The 24,955-nt window shown below is 38.6% G+C and overlaps 2 protein-coding genes across 12 annotated transcripts in view; both read right to left on the bottom strand.

The window, feature by feature from the left end:
- EPB41L5 (erythrocyte membrane protein band 4.1 like 5) overlaps positions 1 to 5,547 on the bottom strand; it is a 54,341-nt gene extending 48,794 nt beyond the window's left edge. For both annotated transcript variants that reach the window (XM_040562343.1, XM_040562342.1), the window contains exon 1: positions 5,058 to 5,547. In XM_040562343.1, the coding sequence (XP_040418277.1) occupies positions 5,058 to 5,237 (180 nt within the window). In that variant the 5' untranslated portion in view covers positions 5,238 to 5,547. The remainder of the gene's footprint in view (positions 1 to 5,057) is intronic.
- Positions 5,548 to 8,269: 2,722 nt separating this feature from the next.
- PTPN4 (protein tyrosine phosphatase non-receptor type 4) overlaps positions 8,270 to 24,955 on the bottom strand; it is a 113,670-nt gene continuing 96,984 nt past the window's right edge. For 9 of the 10 annotated variants that reach the window (XM_040561079.1, XM_040561075.1, XM_040561081.1 and 6 more), the window contains 8 exons: positions 24,621 to 24,787; positions 22,804 to 22,894; positions 22,659 to 22,720; positions 22,085 to 22,231; positions 20,021 to 20,149; positions 18,414 to 18,562; positions 15,612 to 15,747; positions 8,270 to 13,072 (listed from right to left, as the gene is read on the bottom strand). In XM_040561079.1, the coding sequence (XP_040417013.1) occupies positions 12,986 to 13,072; positions 15,612 to 15,747; positions 18,414 to 18,562; positions 20,021 to 20,149; positions 22,085 to 22,231; positions 22,659 to 22,720; positions 22,804 to 22,894; positions 24,621 to 24,787 (968 nt within the window). In that variant the 3' untranslated portion in view covers positions 8,270 to 12,985. Of the gene's footprint in view, positions 13,073 to 15,611; positions 15,748 to 18,413; positions 18,563 to 20,020; positions 20,150 to 20,720; positions 20,840 to 22,084; positions 22,232 to 22,658; positions 22,721 to 22,803; positions 22,895 to 24,620; positions 24,788 to 24,955 lie in introns of those variants that run through there. The other variant, XR_005820930.1, reaches the window with a different exon arrangement.

Below are 24,955 nucleotides of genomic sequence, written 5' to 3' on the forward strand. Positions count from 1 at the left end.
CTGCTCTCTTCCTCCAGGTCAGAGCATCAGGCAGCACACACAGCAAGCCCAAAAGCTCGACCGTGGTTAGCCCACAGCGAGCAGCCTTCGGGCACGTCTCGGCACGGGCAGCGCTGCTGCTCGGGGCCGGGGAAGGCTGCGCTGTGTGCCCCGGCTCCAGCGCCCCGCTGGGCAAACAGCACTGCAGGGCTCCAAAACAAAAGACATGTGCAGGAAGGGGTTTCACTGGAAACTTCAGTCTTAACACGCAGGCACAAGCAAACGTGTATTTATTTACGCCCTGTTTTTGCCAGCGGAGATACAGTTTGAAAATTTAAAATCTAGCCTGCCTTGAGTGCTGCTAGGATTACTCACTTGCCATTTTAGCCAGAAACTAAATTTTCCAACATTTTTACTATTACTAGATTTTAACCAGGATCTGTCCTATAGAAAGCACTCTGCATTTTACATTTACAGTTACAAATAAAACAAGGAGCCACAAGTATTTTAGAAACTTATAAAAGCCAGGCTGGATTACAGGGTACAGACACCTATCACAGCACACCCTAGATCCTGCAGTCGGACCAACACGGATCGCCTCCCTCCGCACAAAAAGCCATCAGCACTCCTCTAACAGCTTGCTGGCAACGTTCTTTGGCAGTCCAAAGAGATTTCTTAATATTTTTTAAATAATCATCACTAATACACTCCTCTCAATCTTATTTTGTAAGCATTACTCCAAAATTGTAAACAGCTTAGCTAATTCTTGCTACTCCACAGAGCTCTTCAACCGGTTTATGTAAGACCTTGTTTTAATGACACTTGATTATAACAAGGACAAAACCATCTCATTTTGTAATCTTCACACTAAATTTCATGCATGTATAAGTAAGGCGGATGCTAAGGTGAAAAGCTGCTACGATTCAGACGGCGCCATCCTTGCAATTTGGGTCTTGCACCTTGAAGAGCTTCTGCCAGGTAACTTCTGCCTGAAACTTAGACTGCATGTACAGAAACTGGAATATAATTAACCTTCTATTAGCTGTGAGAAGGTTATGTAAATTATGGGTTACGCGGGGTCAGGTTTTTGTTTTTTTAACCCAAACCCCTGGTTTCTGCATAGTATGATTTTCCATACTCTCTCTCGCTGTCGTGGGGCTGCCCTTGTTTCTCCCCAGAAATCCATCTACGCATTTTTTTAAAAGGTGCATGTTTCAAATGTATTCTTGTAATTTCATTTATGAGATTTATTTCACAATTTTATTCCCTTTATCCAGGCTATCTTTTCCCTCTCCCTATTCTTACTTAACTAGCATAAGGATTGACTATTTCTACAATAAATACTCAAAGTTTTAGACCTTTTGATTGAAAAATCCTCCCCAGCTTTTGAGCTTTGGGAATTCTGGAAGCGTGGTAAGGGGAAGACATTTTTTTTTTAGTATTATTGCATGGCACCAGCACTAGAAGCAAAATAGGGGATGGAGGCAAAACAGAATTCTCACCTCTCTGCAATCACACTGTTAAACACTACCCATGGGCTTTGAAAACCTAGAAGACATTGCACAACCTGACTTTTTTGCTGTCCAAGTTGAACCCAAGATAAGCTAACAGAAAAAGGCATGAATGATGAACAATGTCAAAAGCAACACAGTTAACAGCCACCATATATTTTTAAGAAGTTTTTGTGGACAACAGTAAGCTTCTCAGTGTTTTAGCACACATGACTGCAAGTCTGGCAAAAATCACTGAACGGGTTTGGACAAACGCAGAGCTTCAAAACAAGTGGTAGTAGACAAGGAAATCTACCAGGACAGAACACAACGTTAGAATCTGAAATGACAGTGGGGGAAAAAAACCCTTTTGATCTGCCCCAAAGGAACACTGATAACTCGCATGAAGTTCATGCTTCCCATTTTGAACATACCAAAGTGACAGTAAATAGCGCGCACAACACTGATACTCTTTAATTATTGACATGGCTAAGAAATAAGTAGATTCTCAAAAAGAATTCAGCCTATGTACTGCACAGGACTGCAGCTTTGATGAACGGTTCAAGTTAGGCAATTTTTGTAATTAAAAAGAACAGAAGAAATAGAAAAGCAGACAGATCAAGTGGCCTGACAGACACCACAGATAAGATCAGTGGACAAAAAGCAGGGTTACTGCTCGAGCCCTGGCTCTGTGTTTAATACATTCATCTCGACTGCATCATTTACAACGTTCCTTCTGTTTCGTTGTCAATATTTGCAAAAACACCAGCCTTAGCTCCTTAGAAAGGCTCTGAAACATGCTTAGTTTACATGGTTTAAAAAAGGCCACAATAGGGATCAAAGGGAACGTTATTTAAGCAGAAATTCAGCAATCCCAAATCCAGTCAATGATAGGAACGACCACAGTTCCAGAACGCTCTCCTTTCAGTAACAAATTCACTGTAAGGCTTTAGCTCCACAGGCCCTGAAAGCCAGCATAAACCTTACGCTGCCTCTAAGTGCTTCTGCCCCACGCTCGGGGAGGCACATGGGGAGCCAGATTGGAGAAGCACTCCAGCTGGAAACCAACAGAACAAACTTACGTTGACTATTTTCAGCCCAGATTTTCCTTGACTTAACTTACTGCCTGGCTGCCAGAAAACGTTTCTCTTGCCAAGGGGGATGAGAAAACAAGGACAAACGCAGTAAGAAAAGCAGCATCTTTTTTCCTGTAGCAGCAACAAGTTAATGCCAGCGTAAAGTATTGATGTAGCCGTGCACTAGGGGAGGTAAGGTAAGGTGTTCGCTCCTGCCCTCTCCCTTGTGCCAAGGCAACTCTTTTGCTGGCTGGAAATTAACCTGTTTGCTAAATGATTCCGTCTTAGGAAACGCTTTCTGCTATTTACTTTTTTTTTTTTTTTTCTTTCCCTAAGATGGTTTCGGAGAGCTTAGGTAGACAATAGCACCATACAGCACTGCACCGGCAGACCTGAGGGAGCCTCTCTGGGAACACAGGAGTTCATTTAAACCAGACCTACTGCCAGCCTAACAGGACCAGTCCCAGAAAACAGCTTAGCTCAAAGGGGCCGATTATTCTCAAGGACAGATTTTGTAAAAGGAAAAAAAAAATCTCTATGTGCAGACAAGTATATTTTTAACTTAGCTTTAGATTTTAGAAGGTAATGTTGTTTTTCCAAGATTTTGTACCTTTTGTTTCATCCTCCTTCCACTCCCTGACACTTTTTTGTGTGTCCCAAATACGATCAATGAGAGACACGCGAACAAACATGCCAGAGAGTTTGAAATGAAACATTTAATTTACTTTTAATTTATTGTATTTTAATCACCGAAGGAACTAGTCCATGTCAGCCCCTGACAACATGCTGTAATTATTGTACTTAACTATGTAGATTTAGCTTATTTGTTTGCTGTTACTCATAACTTAGATGTTCATGGACAAGGCTTTCTGCTGGCTCATAAAGAAAAAAGCAAGAGTGCAAAAAAGTGTCTGTTTCTTGCAGAAATAAAATAGTTACTGCTACGCCCTGATCTAAGTTTTATAGTCCAGATGGGAGGTCACGACACCTCTTCAGGTTCAATTTATGCTCCTCAAAGCCTTAGAAATGTTGTTACAGGCGCCAGGAATTTGCCTACAGAGCCAACTCCAGCTCCAGTGATTGCTGTTCCGGTTACGTGGAAACACCAATTTACACTTGAGTACTTTTTTGAGTGTAACTCTTGCTATAAAGTGTTTGCGGGCATTCTTGGCCTCAAATCAAACATCCCAGGCACTAAGCAGCACTGGACATGTTCATTACATTGTTTCAGAGACGTACAAATTAATTTTACTGCCCTCTATAAATGCCTGTTCGTGGGGCCGTTTGGCAAAGAGAGGTGCCAAACTGTTCCTTAAACTCTGGATCAGTTGGGCTTCTGGATGTTGCAGGCACTACACCCCGCTCATGGTGTGAACAACGCTGCTCAGCACACCACCGAGTTGGGCTTTCCTTGGAAAGACATTGAAGAATGGTGCTTAAAGTATCAGGGAGGAAAGAAAAATCATTTAAGAACAACAACTGCTCTGCACGCTCTTTCTAGCCAGCAGCTCCAACATTGGCACAAATGTTAATTAAAGCCAAAACCCTACAGAACTGGCCAGAAGACCTCGCAGAGCCACAGCCTCCTAACCGAGCTATGTGAGCTCAAAACAAGTGGCAAACGCCTCCAACAGCTGGAAACAGAAAGGCAACGCACGAGGCTCCTGTTGCTACTGTTTGTCCTGCTGCCTGAACGCAGGTATGTAATTAAACGCAGATATATAATTAAACATTGACACGTGCATATTAAGGGAGCTTTAGAAATGCAAAGCAGCGGCTAACACCTCGCTCCCAACAAAGCCCTGTGCCATGAGACAGCCCTTGCTGTATCACCTGCCCCGGGGAGGGGAAGGAAGGAGAGTTCGGCCCTTCCCCAGCAGAAACCTTCTCTCCCCCTCCCAAGTCAAGGATGAGATACAAGGTGCTGGACCTAAGAACAAAGCAAGCAAAACCCATCAGGAATTTACTCGTAGTACGTATAAAAAGCAGAGCGAACGAACAGCTGAAATACGAATCCCTAGGACCGTGCTGCGTAAGAGCAGCGAGCGGCTACGTGCACATGGAAGAGCCGGGGGTGCTGAACGCCTCCTGGTGCTGCAGCCCTTCTCAAGTGATGTATGCCGAGGGATTTCCTTCCCTAGAACCACAGGGTCGTTAGGGCTGGAAAAGACCTTCAAAATTAGGATTGGAAAAGACCTCCAGGCTCATCGGGTCCAACCACCCCCCTACCACCAGCATCACCCACTAACCACGTCCCCAGGCACCACGTCCATCCACTCCTTGACCACCCCCCCCCCAGGGCCGGTGCCCCCCCCCACCTCCCCGGGCAGCCCGTCCCGGTGCCCGAGCGCTCTCTTTCCGAGAAGCTCCGTTCACCAACGCTGCTCTCACAGCGCCTTTTTGTGCCTTTTTCTGCCCGGCGGAGCTCGGCTCGCAGGTGCCTCCACCCCCCCAGCCCCCCCCCCCCCAGCCCCTTCACCCTTCAGACCGCCGCCCCGCAGCCGGGACCCACCGGCAGCTCCACGCTGACGTCCGTGCCGTCGAGCAGCGCCACCCGGCAGGTGAGCACGGCCCTCGCCTCCCCGGCGGCGGGGATGTGGGTGGCGGCGCGCTGCGCCTCCCGCAGCCGCTCCCGCTCGGCGTGCCGGCGGGCCGAGCGCCGGCCCAGCGTCCGGCGGAAGAAGCTCAGCATCGCTGCGGGAGCGTTAGTCCATGGGGGGGAAAAAAAAAAAAAATGAGGAAAAAAAAAGGGGGAAATCGGTACCGGGCGGGGGGTGACGCGCCGCGGGCCGGCGGAGCAGCGCCCCGCGTCCCGGCGGCTCCCTGAGCCGGCCCCCGGGGGAGCCGGGGCGGGCCTCAGAAAATGGCGGAGCGCCGCGGGAGGCCCTTAAAGGGGAGAGGAGCCCGCCCAGCTCCGCCGCCCGGCCGCGCTTACGGCTCGGCTCGGCCGGGCCGTCCCGGAGCTGCCGGGGGAGGAAGGAAGGGAGATGGGGGATCCCGCTGCCGGGAGGAGAACGGAGGAGAAGCGGGGAGACGCACGCCCCCTTTAAGGAGGCGGAGACGGGAGCGCTCCCCCCGCCCCCAGCCAGGTGGTTGCGCCCGGCGGCGGGCGGCGGGGCGCGGCGCGGCCCATGTGCTGCCGGGCGAGGGGCGGACAAATGGGGCCGGGGGAAGGGGCAGCGGCGGTGGGACCCGGCCTGCGTCCGGACCCTGGGCGCATGGCAGCCACCCAGGCCTCGGTGCCCCCAGCCCACCAGGAAGGGTGTGGGGGAGCTCCCTGACCTCACCCTAGTCTAATTAATATGGAAAACGTGCAGTTAGCACGGAGGGTTTCAGATAGGTGCCCTCGCTCTAAACTCCTAAATTAACCACCCCAACGAAGGACAGGGTGGTGTCTCTCATCTCCTCAACTCATCCCCTCACGAAATTTTTGCCGTGCCCCCTAAATCCTCTCATCTTCTTTTCCTACCTCTGCTTTGAGCATTCCCGCACTTTTTTTGGGCAGCAAACATTCATCACGATCTTCCAGCTGGCCTTTTTGTTCTTCACAGCGCTAGCCCTAGGTTTTGGCACCAGGCTCTAATCCCTACTGAGCACTGCCTGAAATCCTCACTTAAAAGTTACATACATGGCACTGCAAAAGATGAGGAGAGTTACTCTTCCATTAGAGCAAAATTTATGGTATATATTTTCACGTAAAAAACATCAACTGATACTGTCATGCATTTTCTGTAATCAAGCAATTTCACTTCTGTTAATTTAGCATCCTCCACTAGTGCTCAGTGCAAACATACAAATCCTCTCTAAATGAAAGCAGGATTGTATTTATGGAATACAATGTCAAAAAATAAAATAAAATAAAATACAAGATGAACATTATCTGGCATCTGAACTGTATAAAAGTAGCAGAGTAAAACCATGTGTACAGCAGCAAGAAAATCAAAAAAAATTTAAACTTTAAATTACTAAAGCACATCTTTATTTTGCAATTAAACAATTAAGATCCACAAGTAAACTATATATATATTTTCAAGTCTGTACCTAGACAACTATTTGTCAACTGAAATTAAATATATCCACAAAATATGCATAACAGCATTTTTTCACATAATAGAATGAAATTTTACTTAAGACTAAAACAAGACTTGTTAAATGTTAATTAGCATATTTATTCTGGGAACTGCTGGTTTTCGGTAGAATGTTAGTGTATTGTTTTAATGGCAAGAAATTTCATTTTATCAAAATGAGGACAAATACATAAGGCCCTTTAAAGCATACAGTAGCTGCAGTGACAAAAGCTGAATTCATTTTCACATTGTCCAGTGTTGACCAATTTCAAGTTTCCATCGTTTTCAATCAGCTACCCTGGCGATTTAAGCCAAGATGTTGTGTTTTAAAGCGTCCCCCACCCCGCCATGTGCTTTTAAACAAATTTATAGGCAAAAGTCTGCTTACGGGAAGAAGCTTCCCACCCTCCCAACATTAATAAAGATACACAAGAGTTAGTCTAAACAACAAAAGCTATTCAACTCTGAGATGATTTACTTCACACTTGTCAATCATTGAGCAGTACGAAATGGAGATGAAATTTGACAACTGAAAGCCACAGCTGGAAATGCAAATTAATTACCAGAAGTAACTAGCAAAAAATATTGCCACCTCCTGATTGTTAATAATGATCTAGATAATATTCTTCCCTTTGTATTTACAGATAGTATAGCACCTGTTACAGAAAATAAAAAACCCCAAACCTTACACAAACAGCCCTGCCAAATTGACTGGTTAAAATGGGATCACTCGTAAACGAACCAAACCAAATGGAATAAAATCTGAGTACACTGGGTAAAACAAAAACCTTAGTTTTCTTACCTTAATTTTCCTGTACGATTATTACGGGTTGTTACTGTGGTGCCCCAATGTACTGAGATAATTGCACTGGGTAGTTTATAGCCTAGTCTTTGTGGATACATCCTAGTTAAAGGAAACAACAGCTTAATGTAAACTGTTTACCCCTTTCACTCATGTCTTAGGCCCCTGGCCTTGGAGTAAAAGGAAGACAACTTCTTTAAACTTTGTTGCGCATTACCTTTAGTTATCAAAATTCAAATAAGTTAAGTAAAAAAAAAATACTGATTTCCAGGTAATTGATCTAATGTTAAAAATAATGCTTAGCAGAACCACTTACAGTAAACTTTGCCAATCTGCAGCTAGCTGAGAGAGATCACAGAGATAAATTTACGAGTACCCTGTAGTTTCCATTTGCGCTTTTTTTTTTTTTTTTTAAATGCAAGCTCTATGTTCTTTTTATGACAGGAAAATTGAGGTGACGAATTATTAATATCTGTTTTCTGAAAGTCCCTCAAATACATGAGCAGTAAACCAGAAATGGTTGGAACAACAGAAATCATTCGTACCAGGGTGTAATCCAAATCATCTCTGTACAGAAACCCATTAAGCATCTCTCTCCAAACCCAATTTATTTTGTCCAATAGTTCAGTCAGTAGTAAGCATGAGATAAAGTGCTACCATTCAAACATCAAAACACTTCGAAAAAAATCACCCTTTAAAACACGTAAGCTTGCTAAATATGAAATAACACAACCAGCAAACTGTCAGCCAGTCTGTGAAACCAAAGTTCATCCTAGAGCATACTAGAACAATCCAAAAAGTACATACTTTTTTACCAAAAATGTCGGCTTTTTTTTTTTTGTTTGTTTTAAAGTCATATCTCCCAAAGTTTTACCAAATGAGCTCTCAATGAACAAAACATGCCAAAGTGAGCAGCTGGAGCTTGCAGCTTGTGCACCAGTTAAACTTGCAGCTGGAGAAGCCCAATGAACTGTGAAGATGCACGATTGTGCTAGCAACTAGGACAGAGGTAAAGTCCAGTGGTGACAAACTAGCCTCCTTTGCAGATTGCTAAACTAAAAAAAAAATTTTTTTTTGGTTTATAACTGCTGTGAGTTAAGTGAGATTGGACAAAACGGTTATATTAAAACAAACCAATCCTTTTCCCCTTGTAACAGCTTCCCAATCACCACTAACCAATCTCTGCAATTTCGTGCAAGATCCACATTTAATCAATGAATATATAAATATTTACAAGATTTTTATATTTGATCCCAGCACTAGAAGTGGCAATGGAAAAGAGCTTTTCCAGTCTCGAGACAAAAGATGGGTATTTAAATAAGAGAATATTCCCAACCACCTGAGGACATATGTGCTATAAAAAGACTTACATAAGTGACATTAGAGGGCACCATTCCTGTACTTTGTGCTAATCCAAATATGCAGAATTTGAATATGGACCATATTCCAATTCCTCCCTTTATCCTCAGGGCTGAGGGTCTTTCAGATTGCCTGCGTAGTGGCTCTACGGTCACAACTACAGTGCGTGTATTGGACAACCTGGTTTCGCTTGGAGATTTGCAGATGGTGGATCTGTAGTTTTTCATGCTCATGCTAATTCCCTGAGCCATCAAACATCGCCCACACACCTACACAAGCATAAAAATATCACATAATTCAGCTCCACGACACACCTGGAGCTCCAGCCTCCCTATGCAAGACCTCCTCTTCTTCCCGTCTCTCTGGGCAGTGCAACTGCAGCAGCAATGCTGCACTCTGGCCCTTTCACGGGTACCACAAAGCTTTTCGGAAGCTCTCTCTGGAAAGTTGCCGGGTTCCATATCAAACACCTCATGTTCCTTAGTCTCCCAACTGCCTTCTCACCCTCTCTCTCATAGATGGTGTGCCAGAGTATAATCAGCTATACTAGATGAAGCGCTGTTGTTCTATCTGTATGGGATGTAAGCTTCCAAGACTGAACAGAAAAAATGCAGGAAAAAACTTCAGTTAACATTAAATGTAGTGTGATACAATCAAGCTCTTTTTCATAACTAGGAGAGAATATATAAAAATTAAATGCATAAAAGCAATGAGTTACTGCTTAAGACAAGTACACTACTTAAAATACCAAATGTTTCTAAGTTTAGGACAAATGAAGTCTGCAGCTCTCAGTTATCTGTTACATCTGACGCAGTATTTCTCAGAATGGATTGGCTGACAATCTGCAGGTGATTTATAAAACGATACCTGCATCTTATTTCATATTTAGCAAAGATAAAAAATGCCCCCAAAACCACACAAAGCCTTCTCTCTAGAGCCCCATGTTTTTCTACCAAAAAAAACCCTTCAAATCCACTTTAAATGAGATGGTAGTGGTTGTTTTCAGTTTGAACCCAAAAGGAAAACAAAAATCTTGACATTATACATTGGCAGAAAACTGTCATAATATTGCTCTTATTTACAATGAAAACTTCATTTCTTTTTTAAAACTGGATTTGTATCATGGAAGTGTTACAAACATACTCTTTCTCCCACCCACCCAATATTTTTCCTAATCAAATGGTATGAAAATAATTATTCATAAAATCCAACAGTCATAACACCGATCACGTATAGGTCATTTTCTCTGAAAGATACATTCATGTTTGTACAGCATGAAACATACAAAAACTTCTTTAAAAAGTTTGAAGGATGATACAGATCTTCATAACCCAAAGTAAAATCTTTAGCAGTTTTGATTTTTTTTTTTTTTTGGCCATATAAAAATATTTGAAAGGCCATTTATACCACAACCAGTAGAAACATTTGAATGAATGATGTATGGTGCAGGAAGGCTTCAGTGCTAATTCTCTTTCCCAATCGGTTTTTGGTTACCACTCTGCTTTCCAGAAGCCCAAATGCCCCTGATCAGCTAATGAGCAGTTATCAAAGAAGAGTTGCTTTGCTTCAACTTCTTTCCCAGTGCAACCAGTTAATGCACGCCAACCCATCAGCTTAAGTCAACGCAGAGGAAGATTCTGAAGAGACCTGTTATACTTGCCTGTATTTGTAATCAAAACGATAATGACAGATGACCGATAAATATCCCACACAATTGTGGTATAAATGGGTCTTTTGAACTCAAACTGCTTTGGCAACTTCACATTTTAAATATGTGACATCCCAACACTATGCAATGTTGCTATAAACTTAATTTCTTGTTCCCCTCAGAGAAAAAGGGCAAATGCTATTTTCATTTACAATTTGACTACGAAGAAAATTTACTTCAGTATATGAATGAATTATTTTAATTTGTAGACATTACGTGCTGAGTTTAAAATAACCTTCCAGCTAGCTGGCATCTCAGCTAATATCATTGTATGCAAGTTAAAGCTTAAACTTTACTAAAGAAGACTTTTGTTGTTGTTGTTGCAAATGGCTTAAAATAAAACTGAGATTAAAGCTACTTTATCACTCTTTTTCAATTTGTCAGATCCAGAGATTCTTGTAAGATTCATTTTTCGCTGAGGAATAATATTGATTTAGGCATCAAATCTAGAAATATAAGTAACAAGGCCACAGGCCATCTAATATTATATTGTTTTCTAAAAATATTTAAAACTATGTTTTCCATTTGGCATTGTGGTTCATGTTTATTACTAAGTCGTAAGCCAGGATTTCACTTTGCCTGAATCCCTTTTCACTTAATATTTCATAGCTGATCTCTTTCAATGTCCATAGAACACAGTATATTATATAATATAATTCTTCAATAGTTAAAAACTTATTTAGTGTAGAACTTTCCATTTTAATTCTATGCTCTATATAGCTTATAATAAAATTTACTGGATAAACATTTTCAGGAAACCAATAAATTATTATTTTTTAAATAGAGGGCACAAAGTTATGTTGTTGCAGGGCAGTCAAAGAAGTGACTGATTATTTTTTTTTCTTACAGTATATTACAACGGACACCTTGCTTCTGACTTGGTTTCTCCTATACTGGAAAAACATTAAAAATTGGGACATTATATATATATATCTATATATATATATATATATATCCATCCTTAGAGTGAGCTCAGATACTGTATCACACAGATATTTGTAACAAATCTTCTACCTACTTAAATAAGAAGCAACCCATATCAATTGGAACAACTTTGCACAAGCAAAACAGAGGGCGACTGGGGTCATTATGGAATTAAAGTTCTGGGACAGCATTATAGTGTTCTCCTTCCTCACCCCCCACCCCCCAAACAATTAGAAAAATAAAAGGCAGACCTGTACGAACATGGCTTGAAATCAACTATGAGGACTTAAAAAATAACTGGTTAGCAGATAATGGAATTAAATCACATCTGATTGTAAATTCAACTTAATTATCAGTGCTATTAAAGAGTTATGTTCTAATTGAGCAAGAGAGCTATTCTCAATAAAAGGATAAGACAAAGTATCAGCTTCTAATGACCTACTAGCATTTCATAGTAAGCTGCTAGTAAGTTACTAGTTGAAAGCAATGAAGGAATGTGTCAGATTTTTCACATAATTACAACACAGCAGCAAACGATGCTCATTCATTAAGTTGGCAGAGGTGCTTTTGCTACTGAGTGTAGCACACAGGTACTTGTATAAGGAAAGAGGGAACGGTATTTCCATGACCCCTTGCAGTAACATATTCCAAGCACCAAGGGCTGTTTTTAAAATCTGAACCCATTAAGATAAATACGACAGGACAAGACCACCCCCCACAGAATCATGAGTGCCTTTCACTGGATGTACGCTGTAAGTCTCAAGGCACTTAAGGGGTTAAGACAATGCATGCACTAGTTCCCATCACGTAATCTTAAGTCACATGAATCAGAATACACCAGTGTATGACACACAAGCTGTGTCAAAGAAATGCTGTTTATTTTTTTTTAATTTTTATTATTGTTTTTTTTTTCTTTTTTTTTTCCTCTTTTTTTTTTTTTTCTTTTTACAAGATGCTGGTAAGTGGGCATTATGCAGCTACTGCTGGGTTAACACAGATGCCAGCTTTCCTCTAACAACCAGCTGGTCTCTAATAAGGGCGTAGGACAGTGTGCTGCATCAGTAGGCAGTGTGTATCTATCTAGTATCGGCAATATTGCTAATGTTGTAAAAAAAACAAAACAGTGTGAGTCTGTACATAGTAAATAAACCTAGCACTGGAGAAAGACCATGGCTTAGTGTATTTTTCCATTTGTTTTCCATTTTTAAGAGACATGGGTGTAAAACAAAGTGAAATAATTCCAAGCCTTGTTTGTAGCAATTCAACCAGAAGCGCAGTATATGGCACTACAATGAAATATCGTAGATTACCCTGAACACGATTAGTTCTTTCAGTTTGTGGTTTGTTCGGAGCAAAGCACGAAAATAAAGTCTTCAAACAGATGAAGGTTAGAAGAGTTTCAGAGACTGATTTTGTTTCAACATAAAGTGCAACAGTGCTGAAGTTTTCAAAGTCCTTTGTCAATTCTTTGCCGTACTTCACTATCACTTCCTGCAAGCAGTATTATGGCACAAAGAATGCTGCCAGTTCATTATACAGAGGACAGGATTCCTCAATTGATATCCTAGGGTTTTTGCTCTTTATTTATGTGGTGATGCTTGTAAAGGTTTAATAAATCCTTCTTCGTACACCTTCAAAATAGCTTCACATACAAATCTGTATTGACTCTGAAAAGGAAAGCAGATTCAATTAATTGAAAAGAAACAGCCTTGAGACATGTCCTTTGGAAGCAGGAAAGGTCTCTAGTATTTCCAACCCTACTTCCTTAATGGTCTGAGAACTGTGCTTCAAAGTTAGTTTAGAAAACACAAAACAATAGAAACAGTGTATTAGAACTTGAGAAACTTCTTGTTTCTCGACAGAAGAGTGGAATGAATAGCACTTTGAAATATATAACTGAAGTCACACCCACAACACCAGTCCTGTTCTTATAACATCACTTCTTCAGTAATTTTCTACCCTTCATTTCATTACTGAAATTTCACTGACCTAACCTTTCCATGCACTTGGCATTTAGAAGCTACAGCAGCACCTGTAGCTAGCACTATCGACTTCTAAAGCACTTCTTCATACTTACATTAATTCTGCCATGTTACTGGCATCTCTCAGAATTTGAGGAAAAAAGTGTTTCATGTTGAAAAAAACAAAACCCAATTTCTTAACATTGTATAATGTCTAACTCTACACACATTCAAGTTGAGCACCAGCATATGTAGAGGCCACTAATACCTCGTTTTAAACAAATATTAGTTAAAAAACAACAGCAACCAAATTCAAATAAGATAAAAATAAAAGAAAATAAAAATCATTGTTTTGTAAAGCACCACAACTAACAATGAATACTGCATATAGCGTATACGCTAGTCAGAAACCTAGCATTCCTATCTTTTTCATGTCTTGGGATATCCCTATCTACGCAGTAATTGTTGACGTCTGGTCTTAAATGGGCACAGTAACAGATTTAGTAATAGAATTATTATATATTGTATTGTTGCATATATATTAATATATTTGAATTCATACTTATTTGTGGAGCATATGCATTCTGCCTCCAGTGCTCCCCAACGGAGCTTTTCCAAACTCTCTTCCTATAGTAAGCATACAGGGGAATCATGCATGGGGCCATCTTGCGGACATTAAGTGAATCTTTCAGGATATACAAAATCAGGAATAGACATCAAAAGGAGAAATTATGATAGATAATGTTTATTATCCCCCCTCATTCTGATGCAGTGAAACGCATTTGTGTTCCACTGCAGATAGAACATGCTCATTTTTTTGAATAGAAAAATGAAAAAAAAAGATATTCAGCACATTCTGGGGAAAAAAATAGTTAGAACCCTTACCCCTTTACCTCCCCCCTTTACTAATAAAAGTCTCTTCCTCTCTATGTATGCTATAGAGATGTACAAACTCATACTGTATCACCATCACATACAGCAAGAGCCATCCTTTATTGTTTTTCATATATCGTCATTTTCCTCATCCTTCCCGTCCCAGATGAATAACACTTTTATAAATTTTATTTATTTTTGTGGAAATGAATACTGGACAGCAGCATTGAACTACAGATGACCTAGAAATGGAGGCTTATATTATTTTTTTTAGTCTGAATACCTTCTGAAGAACATAAAAGGTTTCTTCAAATTTAGGTGAAGGAACAGCAACAGGAACACTGACATTACTACAACGAATAACTAGCTGCAGGTAATTATGGAAGAGATTTGACACTGGATCTAGTGCCTTTTTTCCTTCAAAATACTTTCCCTTTAAATACAGTGAGTAAAAACTATACAACTGAATGTTGATTCAAATAAACAAACTGAAACTGGTCAAAAAATGGAACAACCAAGACTTCAGGCCTTTCTTTGAAAGACAACAAAACTCAGTATTTTGACCCTTTTTACATACTTTGTAAAAATGTAATGCAAACAGCTCAGAGATAAGCAACACCTGACTGACACAAATAAAAAGGTTCTAAATCTGTTCTAAAACCCTTCTAATCCTTTTATAGTTCAGAAATATAACATATGAAAGAAACATAGCAATTATCTCGAAAACAAACAAACATCATCAATCCAGGGAAAGTTCCAGCATCTTACGATACTTGAACTGTAAAGAGAGCACCAGAAGAATTCCAGAAGCAAGTTACCTTTTTTAAAAATAAATTATTTTGATATATCTGGGATCAGCTTTAATAATTCTGTTTTTAAAATATAATTTCTTTGATTATTTTCCCCTTACTAAAGTCATTACGGGACGGTGTGAAATTTTGTTTTCACTATTACTAGGGTAACAAAATCACCGAATTGCATCACTGAAGGTTTTTTCTTGCATGTCTTAGATCTTTCTGTGTTAGCCTTTTATATTATTCCCATTTTTAACTTTTAGAATTATGCTCCTGCTTTCTCTACTGAGCAATTTGTACACTACTGAAAATTGGCCCTTTTTGACATTAACTGCCAGATAACCCTGGAAAAGCCGCTGCTTTTCCCCAAGTTGTTTTTGTAGAAATTTAAAGACTTGCTCTTTTCCAATAACTAGAGCAATTTATTTCTGTCTGGAGCCAAGGCTGCAGCTACACTGGGTAAAGACACCTTCTTTGAAAAATGATAAACAGCAAGTATATTAAAATATGTTTAATGATACAACTAAATAATATGAAATTATTCTTCTACAACACAGAAAAACAAGTCTGATACTCACAGGTGTTTGGATCATCATGGCCCTTTGATCTCTCATAGTTCTTACAATATCTAATGGATAAACAGGCTGATTGCACTCAATGAGACACATTGCTGTCTCCATAGTGATGAGAACTCCTGTCCGTCCAATCCCAGCACTGTAAAAACAACAAAAAATAAAGTATCTGAAAGACAGTTCACATTTAAAGGCCACATTTTCCTAAATGGTGTATAAACCACCCCACCAAACTTAAGACCTCCCTTCTCAAGGATTCTCATGATTGAGCTTTACGATAACAGGGGTTAGACAGATTGGGTGTCACTGGAAGCTTCCATCCTGCCTGAAAAGAGCAGAAGGCAGTGCAGAACTGTCAATCCTCTTCAGAGAATTGACAGTTCTTAACCTAGCTTTTAACTAACAGAATCTACAAATATATTTATTCATTCAAAATATTGTTTTGCAGTTTTAAAATAGAAACCTAATGTTCCTTCATACTTGAATATAAAACCAAATCTGTTTTTTCAGACATCACCATTATCTCAACTCATACAATTATTATTTGTCAGTAAATTAAAGTTTGCTTCTAAATTAATTAGTTAATATAAACATTGTCTTTGAAGCTTAATTGTTCTGATTCTGAAGCATAATTTCAGATTAAATCCAGCCAAACTACTACTTTAAGTTTTTGTCCAGAAGGTGGCATCAAAGCTACTACATATTTCAGTGATGTCATGAAACTTTCATGACAAGATGTAAATGTACTGGTTATATAAAATTACTCCACAACATTTTACACCTCTAGAATTTATACATACAGAATTTGTATGCAGAATACACCATGAAATGCAAGCAGGAATGGTATTTGTTAAAGAATCTTTAACAATTCATTTTACAATGTCAAAAGATCCAGATAAGGGCAACAACAAGGATGGAAAGTATGATACAGTTTCCATATGATAAATATCAGGTGAGCTAAGACTCTTCAGCTTGGGAAAAAAAACCATTGCTTGATGGAGTGGAACACTGAAACTTAACAGAAGACAAGAAAATCACGAATGGCAGGAACAGGGTGGGTGGCTCACCATCTCTTACGGAACAAGAATTAGAAACTGTTCAGCTAAACTGTTAGAAGCCTTGTTAAAGTAAAAACAAACAAACAAAAAAGTTTAGATGCAAATTTGCAGAACTTGCCAAAGGACAGGAACGCAGGAATTCAAGAACTCAGAAACAAGAACAGAAATGTCCTTGGAAAAGAAAGGCACTGGAGCTGCTACACAGACAAACGTAACAGGTTCAGTAATTTCTTTAACTTGAAATGAGTTGGAAGCTGGGCAAATTACATGGCACAAGCACCATAAAACCTTGCTTGGTTCTTAATTTTCCTGAAGCATCTATTTAAGATCAATGGTCCAAACAGAACAGAGTACATTCAGCCTGATTTTGAATAACATTTCTTTCTTAAAGTACATTCTGTGCTACACCTTTTTCCTTTAAAGGCTACTGAGAAAGGTGCCATGGAAATAAAATGCTTACAGTTAAGATTCACTCACTTCTGAAGTTTCTCATCTCAGTACTCTTCTACAATGGCAAATCTCAAAAAAACACTAATTTAGAAGCAAGTCACCAATTTGTACAGGGAATAAAGATTGTTACACCAGAGTGTCCTCTCATCAGCGCTGTGTTCAGGCTATATGGATTATAAATTGTTTAACCACTCTCAGTTCAGTCAAAAAACTTGTTAGTAGCACTGAGAACTAAATGTAATCAGAGAAGCAATAGCGACGAACACAACTTGAAAACAAGTGTTATAAAGTAGCTCAACATAACAAAACCCTTCCCTATTCTTCGGATTTTTGTTGCTTTACAATCTTTTTTTTTTTTTCATTTTAAACTACTATTGTATGATAGAGGAGTCTTCTCTATTAGGTACTTGGATTCCCCATACTAAAACTGGTGCCTCAGGTCTAAAACCAAACTTCACCATTTTGGTGCTGTAATGTCTAGTCCCCTTATACTGAGCAGCTAGTAAAAATAGCATGCCAACACCATGCGGAAGAACCCCTGGGCTCCTTCAGCTTGACCTCGCTAGTGGAATTCAGTTATATTTCCCAACAGCCATCAAGTTAGGTCAATTAAGTAAATTATGCCAAACTGTGGTATTCTCTCCTTTTTTTCTGAGAGACATGAAACTGTTTTAAATGTTGATACTGAAATTATCAGAGTGGAGTCAGGTTGATACCTCACTGAGAGGAACGAAATTGTTCCTGAACTCCAGTGTCTCTGTAGACTTGCACACTTTGTACTGTGTTAATGAAACTATTTGTTCAGAACCATATCAACCGAAATATAGCCATAATGAAGTTGAAGAAAAATATCATTTTGAGACACTGGAATTCTAGCAGTGCCAATTGGTTTTCCCTAATTCAGAAGATTTACCCTGACCAACACAAAGCAGAAAAGACAGCCAAACCAATTAAATACAATTTCTGATACACAAAGTCATAAAAAAGTAGTCATCTTAAGCAAGCTTCCTAGGTATCTTTCACCATCTCCTTGAATTACATAGACCACTAGCACAAGCATTTAACTTAAACAAATCAATCCCCACCCAGATTCATGGATGTAGATACCCAAAATTCTGCTTATTGAAAGTGATTACAACTTTAAGAAAAATGAACTGTTTAATTTAAAGGTTGAGTTCTCCTGTAATCTGCGGATACAGTTAAATGTTTATTTGAACAACAAAGCACAGAAATACTATTTGATAATAAACAAGTTCAATTTTGTGATTTAGCAAAATTGGAGGGGAAAAAAAAGGGATACCTGCAATGAACAACAACAGGTTCTTCTCTGCCAGCCCGCTTCTTTCGCACTAGACACACAAAATCTAGGAAATCACTGGAATCATCAGGAACCCCATGATCAGGCCATGCTATATACTGAATTTGGGTCAGTTGGCGGCTTTCCTCTTTCTAAACAGAAACGTAAGATTTATTGAAGGGTAACTCAGGTTCCATGGAGGGGAAAACAAACAAATAAATAAAAATCAATGGTACATTTACATCAACTTGTGCCTATAATAGATGTAGCTTCTGGAAACTTTCAGTTGTCAATTTTTGCTCATTGTGGATTTTACAATTACATTTTTTTTGTTAAAAACAAAAACGGCAGGTTAGAAAATGGCACTCCATGTAATAGTAAAAACAGTTCAAGGATACAAACAGTCTATCTAAACACCAGACGTACAAGAAGGTAGCCAAATCTTTAACAAAACAAATTTAGCAGAAAGAGGTACCATCTTCCTAGATCAAATGGCAGCACAGGAATAGAGAGAGGGGAAGACAGGACTTCCAGGCATGAAAGCCTTCTTTCAGACTTTGTGTGAACGCCAGTATTGTGTTGGATTTAACTGCACCTCTAATTTTATCCAGCTTACTTCACAAGATGCAGAATGACTTGGTTTTCCACTCCCACCCCCTCGCTCGAATGTCACAAACATATCACATGCCTCTGGTGAGCGGAGGGGGCAGGCCGTACAATCGGAGTAAAAGAAGCATTTCAAAGAACAGAGGTTACAGTACGTTAAATAACCCTTTGGCATGGAATCATTTACAGAGCTTCCACTACTGATAATAAATAAGCAATTGTCTCAACAGCACACAGGAAAGGAATTTTAACTGCAAATTGACTAAAAGGAAGTTCTATAAAACTGACATCTCATCTGGAAATCCATGCAGTGAGAGAGAAGTACATGAACTACAGATAACCATTTCCAAACATTTCTGAGACTGAAATGCGAACTGGCGAAGCTCTGGAAACTACATATTCCCTCAAACTCCATGCTATTCATGTTTAATCTGGGAGGTCCTGGTTTACATCTCATTGCTGATCCCAATTCATGCTTCTCTCAGCAGGATTTATCTTCCATCTACCTGCACACAATCTCCAAGATGGAATTATAAAGAACCGTTTGCCACCAAAGAGGTGGATTTTCAGTAGCAATACTCAAACACTGCTTCTGTTTGATGTTTTGAAAGCATCAAGGGAATAACAAGTTTCTCAACTTTTACTCTTTTTCATTGTCCAGGTCTTGAAAGATGGCAATAAAAGTCTTTAAGACAAATAATACATCTTTTATGTGATTCTAAACCAATTAATATTATTATGGAAACCAAATCCTTGTGATATTTTGCTTATAAATGGTTATCATGCTAACAGCAGAACTTATACAAGGTAAAAACATTGCAATAAGACTAGTTTTCTAAAGGTTTCTAGAAATAAACAGTTCTATTCACAGGGATATGTCATCAAGATTTTAAAAAGCCTGATTAGGTAGTTTCAGATAGTCTGTGAGGATCCCACAGATTAATACTTCATATGCATACATATATATGTGTGTATATATATATATATATATAAAATGATTTTACCTCCAGATTAGTCAATGTCATTTCTCGAAACACATAAGCAGGATTTCCTTCTTCTGAATGGCAGGTAATCTGGAAATTCCCATATGATGAGCTTCCTGATGGCTCTGGCCAGTATTGATGGCATTTAACCTGAAGTCAACACATTTTTAAAGATGTTTGTGTTTAAATTCAGAATATTATTTTCAATCTCTCTAGTTGCTTATTCCTTTGTTCAGTAAATAATATTTTGATCACTTTGTAATTACTATTAGTTTACTTACCAAATAGACTGAGCTACTTAATTAACTGCAGATCAAATAATGTGCCGCAGAGCACCAACTCAGTGCTAGTGTAAATTGATGCCTTTATCTTTAGCTAGAATTTGTTTTTAAATTGTATTTATAAAATATTTCATCTTAACACTTGAGTAACAAAAGTGCTGCTTTATAAATATTTCTGACCTCTAAAAACTTAACGTAATCTTCTTAAAGCACATGTATATGGGAAAAGAACATATGAAAAAAAGAAAGGAGATAAGCAACAAAAAAGCTGCTAAACCAATTCAGAAATGAGGGGAATGCAGATGGTGGGCTTCAAAGACTCTTGATAAAGTCACCAGTGTGAATGAAAACTCTGAAAACTAAGATTTTTAGATATATTGCTTAACGGCCAATTATAGAGGTCATTTCAGCTCAAGTGTACTTTTGTTTTTCCAACCCACCTGGCGATTCTTTAAGAGCAGCCAGATTTGCAGACTTCCTGCTCCACTGAGACATCCCGGCATGCAGTGGGATAGTGATGTCAGTAGCCTCATGATCAGCTTTAGAGCAGGGAGTCTGCCTATGGGTATAAGACAGATAAGTCCTTTTACTTAATTATTTAGCAGCTCTCCAAAGAGCTCCACAAATATCATTATTGAGTGGGGTGGGGGAACCTCAGAACTGCTATTGCAAGTCTGTTTGTAGCAGATTTGTAAAGAAAATTCAAATTAAAAGGGCACTTGTACTGAAATTCCCTCTAATCATATTTATTTGGGAGCAGGCAGCATCACGCTAATGTTGAGTCACTGAAAAAAAGTTTAAAAACACCGCAACTCCCCTTCAATTATTTTAATTACATTTAGAGGCCTGACCTCCCAACAAATACATGGTTATTACTAAGTTACAATATATACAGACAGCTGAAATATAGCCTGAGTTGATCAGAACACCCACAATGTTCCATAAATCCATCTTCAAAAGAAATCCTGAATTATGAGAAATTCCACTAAACTATTATTCTAGTATGTCATTTCTGTCCACACACTCAATCATCCAGTGCTACTGTGAATGCTCCAGACCTGATAACTCTGGAACTAAACCATTTGTATGACTAGATTTTATTGTTTTGCTTGTCTCCAAAGGACAAAGCTGCACAACAAATGAAGCTAATAAAGAAAAACTATTGCTTTAAAAAAAAAAAGCCTTTGACAACACCATGAACAATTATTTTCAGCAATTCGTAAGTCTCTACTTCTGCAAGTTTTTGTACGAAAACGACTGAAAGGACAATGATTTTTTCACACAATTAAACAAATGTTCATAGCCTCAGAAGAACATTTTATGAAGAATTTTATATTTCAAGTTTATCAAGGATTCTCTTAAAGACAGCCATCCAGGCACGTTATCTCAACACTACAAAGCTACTTTAGGCTGCCTTAAAAATTTATCTCTACATATCAAAGAACTAATTACAAGAACTGACTCCATTTTTTGGAGTTTCATCATTTGAAGATTAGAGAAAAGAAGACTCATGAAAGTAAATTCTAGTTTGACAAGAGTCAAACCAATAAGCCAAAAATATTTTAAGAAATACATGGGGACTTAAATGTATTTCAGCACTGAACCAAGTTTTAATATTAGCTACACTAAGAATATCAAAAGGTTTAAAATGTAAGATTCATCACTACAACAGTAGTGAGAATGCACTGCCCTTATGAAAACAGTTGCACTACCTGTTGTAACAGTATCTTCCTCGGATCTTTTAAATGGCAATCATCAACAGATTTTGTTATGTAAGTGGCATTTAAGAAAATCTTGTACTTACTCTACCCCGTTCAACTTGAGTTGTTAACATTACAACCATAGATGAGCCTTGTTCCCAAGTCATCTGCCAAAAATCAGGACAAGTGTTTGGCAATGGACCTTGACAAGCAATGTACTGGTTTATTATAGTGGAAGAAGGGATTTCCATCTAAGAGAAGATAAAATCATTATTTTAATTCTTGCATTCACCATGAGAATGAATTTCTGTTAGTTACACATCGGACAATGTTTAGTGACTAATAGATAAAAAGCAACATTACATGAATTCTATTTACTGCAACTTAGTCACTACTGCCTCATTAGTAATCCAAAAAGAATAGTGTGTTCCTCTGGTAAAGGGCTACTTTCTCCTAGGGTTTTTTTTTTTTTTTTTTCTTGTTTCTTTTATAAAATTACCTGCCACAAAGTATAGCAATTAAGCAAACCTCCAGTAAATTTCAAACCATCTGATTACAGGCTTACCCAGACATTCTAGCCTCGACTAGATTCACATGAATTTTTTTTTTTTTGAGTTCTCCGTTGCAAAACTGCAAAATTACTTAATGTCAGAAACTATTTTTAAAAACAGTACTCACATTTATGTAATTTGCATTGATGTAATCTTCATTACTTTTTAAAATAACCCGTGTAGCATCATCTGAAAAAAATTTTAGAAAGATGTTACTTATTTACTAACCAGGGTAAAATACTTTTAGAACACAAATACACACACATACTTACAAGGCGAAATGTCTCTGTATCTATTTTTGGAAATGTTTTGAGGTAATCTGGCACAAGACATTGTCATTCCAGGTTTTTTCCTATACAATTGCTAAAGACAAAAAAGATGGCCAAGACCCCAGGAGATAAAAAATATCTGTTAGTATATGCATAGAGATACTTTTTATAACATAAATTACTGAACAAAGATTGTTTCAACAAATATGGAAATACTTTTTATAAGAAAGCCCTATGAAATATTCTATGGGATCGTTTAAAATAATCGAGACATCATCACAATTTGGTTAAAGACAAACTGACTCTTAAATTTCCGGCTTCCATAAGATCACTAATCCAGTGAAGTCAGTATTATATAACGTTAAGGGAATTGGCAGATACTGACATTCCACGTGGTGGTTTAGGGCAAGCAGATGGTGTTGTGTATAGCTCTCTACCTACAATGAAGTTGTTTCAGAGCTTTTTTTGTTTTGTTTTGTCAGATATCTTCCTGCATTTCATTAGGTATACAGTGAATCCTGGGCTACCTTGTGCTTTTCTTGCACAGTATCTCCTTTGAGCGGTTTCTGTCCTGCCATGCCTTAGTCATTCGCTGCCATAACCATTGTGCTGCAAACAGTACCAGTGATATCATCCAGGTTCAATAAAAAGCACTTAACAAACTTAAAATCTGAATTATTTAAATAATTTGTTTTAAAGTGAACTCCTAAGTGAATTGATAGAGAACCAGAGTAAGAGATGTGGCAAGTAGAGCTTTTAAATCACTTTTCAACCAGAGAACAACCTTTCACTTGTCCTCCCAGCATAAAACATGGTGACTACACACATTCCATGCACAAGTTTGACATCCTATGGTAATGAAACAGCTAAATGAAGACCTGGGAGTTATGCATCAGTACACCCATACGTTTCTTGACCCAAACACACACACCAAAGCCATTTATGTAACACTGTTACAAAACCGTACAAAAACTTTCCCTGGAAGAGCTCCCAGTCTAAACCTATGCAGTATAACATACAAGGTACACATACTGCAAAATATAGGTACTATTCTATGTATAAAATAAATACATTTTACCAGAAGTCTCAAATAGTATGTTTTATAAATATACATTGTGATACATAACCTTAGGTCTCTGGTGAGGCATTCACACTGCTGTGTTTTACAAATTACTGCTTCTTGCTTTAAGTCACTTGACCTCATGCATTAATGAAGACGGAGTATCATCAGAACACAAGTTAGTGCTAAAGAAAGACTATAGCTATCAGCAGCTATGGACACCAAAAGAAATGCACTGTTCTTTTCAAATATGCCAAAAAATTAACTATTTATAAAGTGATGTTACACATTCTTAATAGGGCTGTATTTTCCATTGGTAATTTTATATTCCCTCATTGAAATAGAACATAAAATGTCAACAGTTCAGCTGCCATTCAGCTCCTACATTAACTTTGATTAGTAATGAAGGTCTGAGTACAGAACACAAATTTTTGGTATGGATTTTTGTCATCACCACTATAAAAGTTTATTAAAATAGGCCCCTGATAACCATAAAAAGTTGCAAGCAATCAATAAGGCTATTTAAAACTGAAACAACATTTAGAAATAGTATTTGGATTGGTTATTCTATGCCATAACTTTGGACATGTAGTGTTTCCTCTACAGGACTTTTTTTAATTCTCTCTTTTGAGTGTTAAGTCAATTGTTGTACTCAAAATTGCTGATGGTACTGAAATTTAAGTGAAGTTTTCTCTGTTTTAAATGATTACTATCCCAAAAGACTTGAAACTTGCGCACAACTACAGGTGACAGTACTCACATCAAACTGAGCCAGAACAGTTCCAGTGATAAGCCCCTCTGCTAGCTGAATCATGGATTCCCTCAGAGCATTATCATCTTGATGGACACCATCGAGTGGAGATTTCTCAGGGATGTACTGGAAGTCAGGCTCGCTCTCCAGCTTCTCTTCCACAACATCATAGACAGCTACAAAAAATAAAAGTATGAAGGCTCTAACCAGACATGCTGTTTGGCAAGTAAAGTTAACTTTAAGTCACTTATTTAAATCAACTAAAAAGGCATTTCTCCTGTAGAAAAATCCACATTTATTAATGCATTGATTTTAATCCTCATCATCAAGGGCAAGTAGCCTTT

Source organism: Cygnus olor, chromosome 6 (assembly GCF_009769625.2).
Source record: "Cygnus olor isolate bCygOlo1 chromosome 6, bCygOlo1.pri.v2, whole genome shotgun sequence".
NCBI lineage: Eukaryota > Metazoa > Chordata > Aves > Anseriformes > Anatidae > Cygnus > Cygnus olor.